This window comes from Hetaerina americana, unplaced genomic scaffold, assembly GCF_022747635.1.
Source record: "Hetaerina americana unplaced genomic scaffold, ioHetAmer1.1.p SCAF_28, whole genome shotgun sequence".
NCBI lineage: Eukaryota > Metazoa > Arthropoda > Insecta > Odonata > Calopterygidae > Hetaerina > Hetaerina americana.
Genome location: NW_027286852.1, coordinates 492,475 through 504,690, shown reverse-complemented (window position 1 = coordinate 504,690; position 12,216 = coordinate 492,475). Strand labels below are relative to the sequence as shown.

At 38.4% G+C, this 12,216-nt stretch overlaps 2 protein-coding genes across 4 annotated transcripts in view; one reads left to right on the top strand and one right to left on the bottom strand.

Annotated features, from left to right (window-relative positions):
• The window catches only part of Alg9 (alpha-1,2-mannosyltransferase Alg9), a 60,625-nt gene extending 60,224 nt beyond the window's left edge, over nt 1-401 (bottom strand). For all 3 annotated transcript variants that reach the window (XM_071586926.1, XM_071586927.1, XM_071586928.1), the window contains exons 1-2: nt 313-401; nt 51-207 (exon numbers count right to left, since the gene is read on the bottom strand). In XM_071586926.1, the coding sequence (XP_071443027.1) occupies nt 51-207; nt 313-401 (246 nt within the window). The remainder of the gene's footprint in view (nt 1-50; nt 208-312) is intronic.
• Nucleotides 402-459: 58 nt separating this feature from the next.
• Cbp20 (cap binding protein 20) lies at nt 460-11,642 on the top strand. The gene is made up of 5 exons (XM_071586930.1): nt 460-654; nt 764-837; nt 921-1,102; nt 6,571-6,709; nt 11,106-11,642. Exons 1-5 carry the CDS (start codon nt 588-590, stop codon nt 11,214-11,216), a joined length of 573 nt encoding a protein of 190 aa, XP_071443031.1. The 5' UTR covers nt 460-587; the 3' UTR covers nt 11,217-11,642.
• Nucleotides 11,643-12,216: the final 574 nt, after the last annotated feature.

Sequence of the window (12,216 nt, the reverse complement as noted above, 5' to 3'; positions counted from 1 at the left end):
AATAGCAATCTATGCAGAAACGTGAGCTAATGTAATATGTAGTGTCTTACCGGCTCCCAGTAGTTATAAGTTTCATCACAATCAGAAATATTACTCCAAATAGCGGCACAAAACCTAGCCGAAAGAAGTGCCTTGAAGGCTGTTTCTGCACTTGGGTAAATAAGACCTAATTCAGAAGGGTTTGGAATAACAGGCACTTCTTCAGATCTGGAAGTAAAATATTAATGATAAAATGTTCCCGTAAAACTTCTTTTAAGCATACATAAATTGCTTCTTTTATTATTATTATCGAAAAAATGTATTCATAACAACCTGTTCGATTTTGAAGACTTCTTGGCATTAATTTTTTTAATTTCTTTTCTGCTAGCCGCTTGATTACGGTGGCGCAAGGACGGCGCCATTTTCGTTTTGTTAAAATATAACACATGAAGAACGATATTAGGACTACATATTCAGTGGTCGGTGGCATTGTTAGCATCGCTGACACTGGTAGAGGTAATTGGCATTAAGAAACCCGAAGGACGTGGGCAACGTACGTGAGGAGAGCGGAATCTTCAGCGTTTACATTGAAAATTTTACCAGCAGTCATGTCGAAAGAATATAGCGAAAATTCAAGAGCCTTCTCCAAAGAGGGGAATACTTGCCTCGAAACTTGTTAGTAGTGTTTATATGTAAACAGAGATTGGATTGCTTCATTAATTGATTATTAATGTATTTGAATTATGTTGAAACAATATTTGTAATGCATAATGTTAAATTTTAGTTGGAGCATATTACAAAATGTCTACTCAGAGCTCTTCAATAGAGCTGAGTTCCTATCGTGACCAACATTTCAAGGCAAGTAGGGATAACGTTGACGTTACTTTCACAGCATTTTTAATGTAAATTCTAATATATATAATAATGGTCGTTTTTTACAGGGATCTCGAAGTGACCAGGAAAGATTACTTCGTACATCAAGTACATTATATGTTGGCAATTTATCATTCTACACCACAGAAGAACAAATTTACGAATTGTTTTCGAAATGTGGGGATGTAAAAAGAATCATAATGGGTCTCGACAAATACAAGAAAACTCCTTGTGGATTTTGCTTCGTCGAGTATCCTTTGAAGGTGTTCATTAGGTTTCTTAGGATAAGTTGGAGTAATTCCCGAGTAGTGCATGTGTAAATAATGAGAGAGTCACCCAAATTAGTTAATTGCCGAATTTTGTCTTGCTGCAATAATAATAACTTTAATAACCAGTTCAGGATGTACATAATTTGGCTATATTTTAATACAAAAAAGAAATATTTGTTTATATACACGGAGCATAGTAAAACGTCAATAAATCAGATTACTTAAAGAAATTTGTTCAGTCGCACATTGTTTATAGAGCAGTGAATGCTTTTTGCTCAGCGATATCGCATTGCATTTCAAAAATTAAATATATAGTATAGTATTTAGCGCTACCATATATATATATACACACACATATATATATATATATATATATATATATATATATATATATATATATATATATATATATATATATAGTACAATACACAGTAACACACAATATAGAAACACAAAAAAAGAAGAACACTCACACGTTATTTCTTGATATTTCGACGGAAACAATCCGTCTTCCTCTGAAGATATAGAAGTAATGTTTACTTCTATATCCTCAGAGGATCTATCCTTACTTCTATATCTTCAGAGGAAGACGGATTGTTTCCGTCGAAATATCAAGAAATAACGTGTGAGTGTTCTTCTTTTTTTGTGTTTCCATATTGTGTGTTACTGTGTATTGTACTATTCGGCACTTCCGTGTTACGTCTACGAAAGCATATATATATATATATATATATATATATATATATATATATATATATATATATATATATATATATATATATATATGTATGTATTATTATAAGATAAGGTAATTTACCGGTTAAGGTAGGTTTTTGGATGGACATAATTACTAATGAAAATAATTTGTGACCCCTAGCAAAACACAACATCCTACTCTACATCAGGTCCCTTTTCAGCTCTGACTACTTTCTTCCTCCCGTCATCCCGTCCAACATCCCTATCCTGTTCCTTCCCTTTCCTCGTTTGCCTAACATTCTCCCCTCAATTACAGTCTTCAACATCCCACTGTCGGTCAATACCCCCGCATCCACTTTTCCTGCATCCATAGGATTTGTTTTCTTATCGGTCCATTTCACCTTCTCTATACCTCTCCACAACCACATATCAAAAGCCTCCAGTCTACGTCTATCCTCCTGCTTCAATGACCACGTTTCCGTGCCGTACATAGCTACGCTCCATATCAAAGTTTTGACGAGTCTTTTCTTAACATCCTTACTCAATGTCCCCATCATCAACTCCCTCCTCCTTGTGAAAGCCTCTTTGCCTAGTGCAATTCTTCTCCTTACGTCCCCACTACTTTGACCGTGTTGGTCCAAAACACTTCCGAGATACACAAACTGTTCTACCTGCTCTAAAATCGCATAACCTTTGTTTTATTAATATTGATTCTCATCCCATACCTGTCACACTGAATTTCCAATTCACTAAGCAATGCTTGCAGCCCCTTGGCTGACTGACAAACTAAAGCTTGGTCATCAGCAAACCTAGCTGATTTCACGAATTCCCCGCCCACTTTCATTCCTACCTACAGCTCTTCCCATGCCTCTTTGTTTATTTCCTCTGCATACAGGTTGAACAGCAACGGTGATAATGGGCAACCCTGCCTTACACCCCTTCCTAACACTGCCCATCCTGACTCCCCGCTTCCCACCCGCACCTGAGCAGTCTGAGACATGTACAGGTTGCGGATTAGCCTTTTTTCCCACCAGTCTATTCCTATTTTCTGCAGAATACTCATTAGTTTTTCCCAATTCACTCTATCAAACGCTTTTTCGAAATCTACGAAACAGGCAAATACCTCCTGGTTGTGTTCTATATTCCTCTCGATTAATAAAATTCATTACTGCAATGGCATCACGCGTACCTCTCCCCTTCCTAAACCCAAACTGATCATCCCCTAAATAATCATTTACCCTTCTCTCTATCCTTTTGTTTATGATCCTGAGAACGACTTTAGCTGCATGGGATATCAAACTTATCATCCTGTAGTCCTCACATGATGTAGCCTTTACCTTTTTCGGAATAGGAACTAAAACTGATCTCACAAAGTCTTCTGGCCAGAGTCGTTCCTCATTAATACTACGAATGAGCCCATATAGCCTCTTCCTCCCACATTTTCCTAATCATTTCAATAGTTCCGCGGGAATGTTATCCACCCCCACGGCCTTATTTAGTTTCATCTCCCTTGATGCCCTTTCTATCTCATTGACTAGTATGCCTGGACCTAAGCTATCTTCCTCTACGTCATGTTCTTTTTCAATGTCTAAGTTTGTTGTTCGAAGTTCTTTACTACTAGTTCTTCTATATATTCCTTCTTTCTTTCTTGGATCCTTCCCGTGTCAACTATTACCTTACCCACCTTATCTCTAACTGTTAGCATAGATCTTCCTTTCTTACTTCCAGATAAAGATTTAACTTAGCTGTACAGCGCGCCGATTTCACCCTTCCTCTGCAGACTTTCCATATCCTCGCACTACGTCTTCCACCATGCTTCTTTTGCTTTATTTGTTGCCCACCTCAATGTATTGTTCAATTCTTTGTACTTCATTTTGCCCAATTCTGTATTTATATTCTTCCATTTTCTCCGCTCATCCATCTTTGTAATCATTTCATCCGTGATCCATGGTTTCCTAGTCCTTTTAGTGTTAACGGTTCCAATAGCGTCTTTTGCGGCTCTGGACAACCCTTTCTTGATACCTTCCCATTTTTCTTCGATAGTACTTCGCTCTTTACCATCCTCCATGATATCCTCTACCGCCTGTTTGTACTCCTTCCTTTTCAAACCATTTAATGCTTCTACATTCCATTTTCTAAACCGCCGCCCCCGCCTTGTCTTTTTGAAACGGACGCTACATTTTATAACAACTAAATTGTGGTCAGAGTCCGCATCTGCTCCCGGGAAGCTGTGCGAATTTATTACGCTGTTCCTAAATCTGTGTCTAACCAGGATATAATCTAGCTGATATCTTCCTGAGTCACCTCGCATTTTCCATGTATTCCTGCGTCTTTTGTGGTGTCTAAACCAAGTGTTGGTGATGACTAACCCCTGTCTCCTGCAGAACTCAACTGCTTTTTCCCCGCGGTCATTCCTCATTTCTCAACCGTAGTCCCCGACCTCGTCACCATCTCTTCCTTCCCCTACCGTCGCATTCCAATCACCCATCACTATCAAATGTTTCCCTGCGGGAACACAGGCGATTATGTCCTCTAACTGATCGTATATCCTATCGACTTCTTCTTCCTTATGGTTGCTCCGTGGCATGTATACCTTAATAATAATCAAGTTCGTTGGTACTGCTTTTATCTCTATTAGTAATAATCTATACGTTACCTGCTCTATCTTGACCACACCCCTTCCTACCTCTACAGTTATTTATTTATTTATTTAGCATTAGCCCGAAAACAGCACATTTTGGCCTTTACATCGAACTATTAACAACGATAACAATGGTTACATTTACAAACACCCAAGCCCTAGATGGAGGGAAACTCACCCAGGCGGGAATCGAACCTGCGACCCTTGGAATGGCAGACGAGGACGTTACCCCACCCCCACCTGGGTCGGCGGGGTACTTATTAATACTATGGCAACCCCTCGTTGGCTCTCGTCCCCGCCGCTGTATATTATTCTATAATTATCACTCCAGTAATCCCTGCTATCCTTCCATCTCACCTCGTATAGACCTTAAATATCTATATTTCCCTTTTCATCTCTCGCTTAACATTCTCCAATTTCCCTGTCCTCATCATTGTCCTAACATTCCATGCTCCTATTCTAATTAATTTGGTCTTTTTCTCCTGCATTTTCTGTCCCGCTGTGGCTGGTTTTCCCTTTCAAGGGTTTCGTGGGATGACCACCGAGGAAGCCTTGCCTCCCCCGCTGCGGAGCACGACACATGGCCGATTGGGCCGAGCCCCGTAGTTGTCAGGACTCAAAATCTCTGTATTGTCCATCATTTAAATATTGGGAATGATAATTGAGGTGGTTTCCCGTTGCCTTCCTCAATAGTGTTTTTGACGTGACACCATCACTTACTGGCCGCCCCACTGGGGTCAGACGCCATTGCAGCCGCCTCACTGAGGAACAGACGCTGCGTGGACTACCTTTCGTCTGGCTCCTAACCTTCGACCTATCTGGCATGGGTGACCCTACCAGGAGCAATTATTATTACTTCTGCCAGCACAGCTCTAGGGGTCATCGGAACGCACAAGCCCTTCCACCACGTCAAGGTTGTAGTCCGGGGAGGGGGTATATATATATAACCATAGAAACCATAAACACAGTAATCAACCCGAAGGTCGGTTTAGTAGGTGATGGTAGAGTTCACCCAGTACTAAGCCCGACGGCGTGTGAAATTCACACATCAGGGTAGGGGGGCCAGTTTAAAGCACTTAAGTTTTAATTATAGATTTTGTTAGGTTTCATTTTTTTAGAATGTCCTCAGCCTTTTGGTACTTAAAGGCTGATCACTGCACTGTTTCACAAAATATTGGGTTAATATTATTTTCTAGATGTGTGCATAAGGAATGATGCATTGAGATAATGGTCAGTTTCAATTGTTCTTGAATGGCAACGGTCTACTTAATTTTTTAGGGGAACTATTAAAGAAATCTTATTTTTAATATTTATTAATAGCATTGTCAATTTTGCGCAGTTGGATCTAAGCCAGTCTGTTTTGCAGTGTAAATGTTATGATTACACCTACTAGGGGATATATAATTCGTTGAAGGATAGGGGGACAATAGAATGAAATGTGTTTATTTTTAAGAACAACTATGACATTGTTGGAATGCCATCAGGAAGTGAGCTTGGATATATCCGAAATGTATGTGATTAAAAGAGGATTCAGCAACTTTAAATATCGTCTGGTAAAGAGCCGTTGAAATTTGGATGAAACCATTTCAATTAAGTATTGTAGAGTGTTGACCATGTTGAAGCTCAGAATTCCACAATTGGTCCAACTATAGCACATAATACCTTTTTGAATGTTTCAACATTTTTTGAATATGATTAATTTATCTTTTTATGAAGCCATGCAGTGTGAGTACTTTGAAACAGATGTGTATTTTGATCCTTAAAATCAATATTTGAGTTGAATAATACTCCTAAATATTTTATAATCCTAACCCATTCTAATTCACATGATGCTCGGTTTTTATTGGACAATAACAATATGGGAATATTATTCTTGGAAAATCTATTCACTTTCAGACCAATATTGGTAGGAAATTGCTGAGTTGGAGATGGGCTTGATGTTTTGTTGCTAATGGAGAGGGGTTATATTTTCTTGGGCAGGAAAAAGTGGTCGCATGATTTTAGTTAATTTGGTAATTCACCCTTGTAGATGTAGTTTTAATGATAATTATGTACTTTAGAATGTTATTTTTTTATAATGCAAATAATATTGATTCCCTAACAAAATTTAAGATACTATCAAAGGTCTGATGCTGAGAATTGTATGCGCTACATAAATGGGACAAGACTCGATGATCGAACCGTGCGAACAGACTGGGATGCTGGCTTTGTGGAAGGGAGGCAATATGGCCGAGGGAAGACTGGTGGGCAGGTGAGTGTCATCCGTCCTCCTCACATTTGATAGTGTGTGCATTTAACCTTTAAAGGCCATTTGAATCATTTTTCAAGTCTCTATAAATGTGTTATAACATATTCACCATGCATTATACTCCATTTTCTTACCTCAACTTTCTACTCCCATGTTTTGAATTTCTGGCTCCTATCGACTCTGCTGTGACCTTAGCACTCCTCCTCCCGAGATTTTATCACTTCTTGTAGTTTCCATACTACAGTCTGGCATTGAATATTATCAACTGACTCTTTGAATTTATTCTGGTGAATTTCAACCTCGGCATTTTAATTCATAGCCCTCATTCCTCCTCAAACCTTTGTCCAACTTGTGTGCCTGAAAATTCCCATAAAATATTTTCAATCACTGCCTTGCCTGCCTAAAATTTCCCTCTGGGTTCTATTAACGTCAAGAAGATACCATAGGCAGTTGAGTGTAATGTTTGTGCCCCACAGGCATGACTCAAGAGCAATGTCTAACTCATTTTGCAACCAAGATGAGCAAATCGGTTATTTAAAACCTGGAGGGGAAGGAAAGAGGAAGTTCATCCCATTCAACCCCCATTGGCATAACGGTATGCATCCTTTCAGAGTCCAAATTAAGAGCAGCTGAAAATGTGTGGAAAATAAGAGGCCTAGTACCTGATTGATTTTAGTGGTAACAAAAAAAAACTGGTCCTTCATATCCTACAAGGTCTCTCCCAAAAGTAGTAGCTTTGAGTAGATTAATAAAAATTTATTTCCCAAATTTGACATTGACATAAATACACCACTATCCACCTAAAAAGTGTGTGGCGAGGTTATGTTTTAGAGCTTTTGCAAATGGAAGATCCCCACTCTGCAAAGGCAGGGAACCAACTTCCATCAGCCTCTCCTGAGTTTCCCCTCCCTCGAACAATTTAGTCATCTATCCAGGGAAAAAGCAGTCATGCTACTTTGAGGATAGGCCTAGTACATATTAATGCCTGCTCCACAGTTTCAGAAGCATCTGGCAGTTGGCAGAGAGCTACAGAAGTTTTTTCTGTGTTCATAAGTGAATAAGAAAACATATTTCTTCATTACCCTTCGAAATTGTCTCAGAACTAAAATAATGTAAAGTAAGAATGCAACTTCATTAATTCCACTCGTGTAATATGTAGAATTAACAAAGCTGATTTTTTTTATTTCTGGAGTGGATAAGTCTAGCCTGAAATTTCCAATTTTAAACTGATGGACTTGAAGACCAATTGGTTGTTGATAGTGATTTGGATTCTTATGAAGAGCAAAGTGTTGGTGTGGAGAGATTGGCCAATAATGCTCAAGAGGAAACTGCTAGAGAGGGTGTCAATTGATAATGTCTTGGGAATCTCAAAGAAATAGGAACATGCTAGTATTTCTGAAGTGTTCACTTCTGATTGAAAAGGAAAGAATTTTGAAGAACCCAGAAATATCAGTAAAAGTCCTCTCTTTTAGTCTGCTTCTTGATGTAATTTGCTCAAATTTTCCAACGAATTGGTCGACCAAACAAATTATGACTTTAGTAAAAGTTGGAGCAATGTAGCCAAAGACCCTTCAGCTTGACTTCATGTGTGAGCCCGCAGGAAATGTTCTCGGCGATTATTTTGCAATTGAGATACTCCACCAAAGACATGCTGTCTTATTCCACACTCACTTCTTCATTGCTTTAATGAGACTTGATTCCATTCTTTAGGGGCTTCCCACCCTGAGGGCGCGGGTTCAAATCCCGGCGGTGTTGAATATTTTTCAGAGGTATCTCGATCCCTACTTGAGGTGCTTTGTGGAGGGCACTTTGAGTGAGTACGCCGTCCGTCGGATGGGACGTTAAACTGCGGACCCCTTGGCGCCTTTCGTAAAGAGTAGGCTAATGCCGACGCCGGGTTTCTCTCCACCCTTCATCCTTTCCTGTCCATCCCCTATGGCGCAAATGACCTTAGCTGTCGGTCGCCTCCCCTAAAAACTACTACTACTCCATTCTTTATATTTTATGATTCCTCCATTCTATTGACTACACTGAGGCACTTAAGAAAAATTATGGCAGGGTATAGAAAGGTAGAATACCATTTGAGAAGCTCAAGATAAATTTGGGGAGTATCATTGCCCCTGTATACTTGCCAATAGATGACATTCACCATTCATATTTCATGCTAAATTTCAATTAGCGCTCTAAAAGCCTTCCCAAAACATTTTCTCCGGATAACATCATACCTCTGTGTACAGCAGCAGTATCACATTATCAGCTTTCACCTGTTCACACCAAGATTTGAACATGTGGCAATTCAATTCTTGTTGCTGGGATAAAATTTGCATCTCAAACATCAACTCTCAAAATGCTTTTCAAATTAGTTGTAAGTGTCTTAGATGCTAAAACATGCTGCTGAAAGATTCAGTGGCATGTAAAAATATTTGAGCCGTTTCATTTAACTAGCGTGGCAAAACATAACTTTTTCCCCAAACATAACAAGAGAACTGTCAGCACATCTTGATTTTATTAATTCCCTTGAAAATCAATTTCAGCAAAACATATTATTCGTCATAATGTCCTCTCCCCTTTTTGTTTCTGTGAGAGATGTGTCCAGACTCAATGGGCATCATGGAACATGCTTTTAGGTGCCTAATGATAAGGCTGCTTGAGGTTGGACACCCTTTGTAGTAGTACTGCCGTACATATATAGCTGAGAATATCAAGTAAACATATGATGTCCAAATTTAAATATTTTGATGCTTGAGATAGCTTCTACTAACATTTGTGTGTAGTTGCAAAACTGCACCATAGTTTTTGCGTAATTCTGAGGTCAGTTAACAATTCATTCGGCAGTCTTTTTTTTAAGTTTTCCATTTCTTTCTTTTAATTTATTATCTTGGGCAATTTTTGATACTGGTTTCATATTAATATTCTATTATCAGGCTATATGCGACTGTATAAATTATCCGTACTTTATATTTTGCTTTAATTATTACGTCGGATAGTATGACATTTCAATAATTGTAAACTTTTCATCTTATTATATGGTGTTTAACTCCAGGGTAAGTTTTTGGTCATTAATCCTTATCCGTAATTGTTTTGTTTTTATATGTGCTTTGTGTCGTGTGTAGTTAATGTATATTTATGCATACTTCTCTTGCTAAATGGTTCATATTTTTAAATTTAGCATAGTATCAATTAAATATTTATCGTACAATTAGTCTTTGTTGGCACTTTTTCATTTTTGTTGGTTTTATTACTTTGTGGGCTTACATAGTGAAATTGTGATTCCTTCAGCAAAGGCTTGGCGAAGGACCCTTGGAATACCCACCCAGTTGGGTTCATGAGGACAGCTATTTTTTTTAACTGAGGAAATTACTAAAGGCTTACATTCTCCCAACACAATATTACGTTTGAAGATTATTTTCAGTAACGTTTATATGCCAAAATAATATTTACCAAGCACACAAACGAGGTATGGATACAAACATGATGGCAATGTCGATGTTCTTAGTCACGAAAAGAAGCACTAGACAAACAAATATTATGGCAATTAATCTTCGGCTAGTTGTCTCGCTTCTAGCTCTTGGAGTTATGAGGTTGCATTACGGCATATTCAGGGTAAACTTCTTGTGTCCTTAATCCGGGGGCTGAAATGGGCACCTAAATTTGTGCCCTCTCACTTCATGATGGCAATCACCCTAAACAGAGAAATCAAGGCACCTAAATAATGAGTCTGTATGCAGCTTACGACTTAAAAATGAATAAATTTCTCTTTTATTTCATTCCTATGTTTGGTCTCTCTCCAAATACTACCTTCACATAGAGAGGATAATTCATTCCAGAATCTTTCTTGTACTTTGAATCGCTTGTTAAGTGCAATCATTTTTCCCTTTTAAATTAATGTTAAGTCATGTATTCCATTCCAAAAAGAATAAATGATATACTAAGTGAATTCCAAGAAAATTAAGGGCTCATTGTTGAGGATCATGAAGCATCTTCATCTTATTTTCTGTTGTGGAATGAACCAACCTGGAATGCAAATTCAATTTGTACAAAACAAATAAAGAATTGAAATACTAATTAGTTCATTATTTATGACCCATTTGTTATTCTTCATGCTTGGTAGTCATGAGTGTATTGGAAGAGGAATTGGGATGTGGCCAAACTGGTTGGCACACAAAGAATCACTATTCCCTCGCACTGATTTCATGACCAGAACAGTTAGAAACAAAGTATTACTGTTTGAACATTCCCAATGCCATTAATCAATGGTTAGCCAATGTTTACTGGTTAATCCCTGCCACTCACCCTTTTGTTGGTTTACTGGGTGAGATATAGATTTAAGTTTCCCTATTTGTGTTTGGCCCTGGAAAGAGGAGGAGTGGGAATAGACTTTGTTTTGTTTCAATTACAGGTTCGAGATGAGTACCGCACAGACTTTGATGGTGGGCGGGGTGGGTATGGCAAGATAATTCAGCAGAAGGCATCAGTTCCGCCAATTGCGTCCCTGCCAAGCATGGCTTAGCATCATAATGTGGCGCCAAGGGTCCTTACCAAGGGCCAAGTGGCAATACATGTTGGTGTTGGCGTTTTGTTTCTTTTCAGTTGGCATGAAGCTCCTCCATGCTTTCAAAGACTTTCCTCAAACTTGAGAATTTCAAGTGTATGATGTGGCAAATTATTTATCACAGTGTGTGTATACCATTTCCATTTGTCCCGTGATGCAAAATGCTCTACATTGTTCCTGTTAAATAATGGGGTATCAGTGTCCAGAAAACAATTGAGTAATTACATGGTTAGAATTCATAGCATCTATGAAGTTTTGACTGCAAATTTTGGTAAGGGATTTAACCTTATGATTCTTTCAATATCTTACTTTAAGGTATTTCTCATCCTGAAATTTGGTAAAGAAATAAGTGGTTACGCATGTGCAATTTGTATGGATGGCTTAGAGTGCATTTATAAATAAATTTTTTACACCACTCGACTCATTTTTATTTCTACTGCAGCTATGCTGAAATTACTGGCTTCGTTCTCAAATGATCCCATTCACAAGAATTGGAAGAGACAGCAACTTGGGGAGCGTGTAACAACAGCAATAGGGGTCTGCGCATGCGTTGTGGCAAAGGTGAATCGTCGGCATGGTGTATGCATATCAAGTAGTTAATAAGCATAAATGCATGCCAACAATGTTTCTTGTGCCATTTATAAAGTTTATGGGGTTGTGTGCCCTTTTTAATTATGAAATTGAAATTTTAGGTGGGAAAGGATGCGGTTAAAATATTCATTAGGAATGTTTAGCGCTATGAAGTCTCATATGAGGGTGTAAAAGAGCCAAGGAAGAGTTGCTGCTAGGGGAGGTATTAAATGATGGCTTAAAAAATGAAAACAGTTTATGAAGTGGCGATAAAGAAGTTTGGAGGAAGGAAAACAATATCTCAGAACCACCAAGATGCAGTTGGGAATATAAATCAAAGAACCGTGATAAGGGCCTAAATAACTTGATGGTGACTTAATGAAAGGAA

Excerpts from the sequence above, each read along its gene's own strand:
- Cbp20 (XM_071586930.1), top strand. The coding sequence starts at position 588 with ATGTCGAAAGAATATAGCGAAAATTCAAGAGCCTTCTCCAAAGAGGGG. Across the intron at positions 655-763 it reads GAATACTTGCCTCGAAACTT|TTGGAGCATATTACAAAATG; the intron begins GTTAGTAGTGTT and ends GTTAAATTTTAG. Across the intron at positions 1,103-6,570 it reads TGTGGATTTTGCTTCGTCGA|ATACTATCAAAGGTCTGATG; the intron begins GTATCCTTTGAA and ends ACAAAATTTAAG.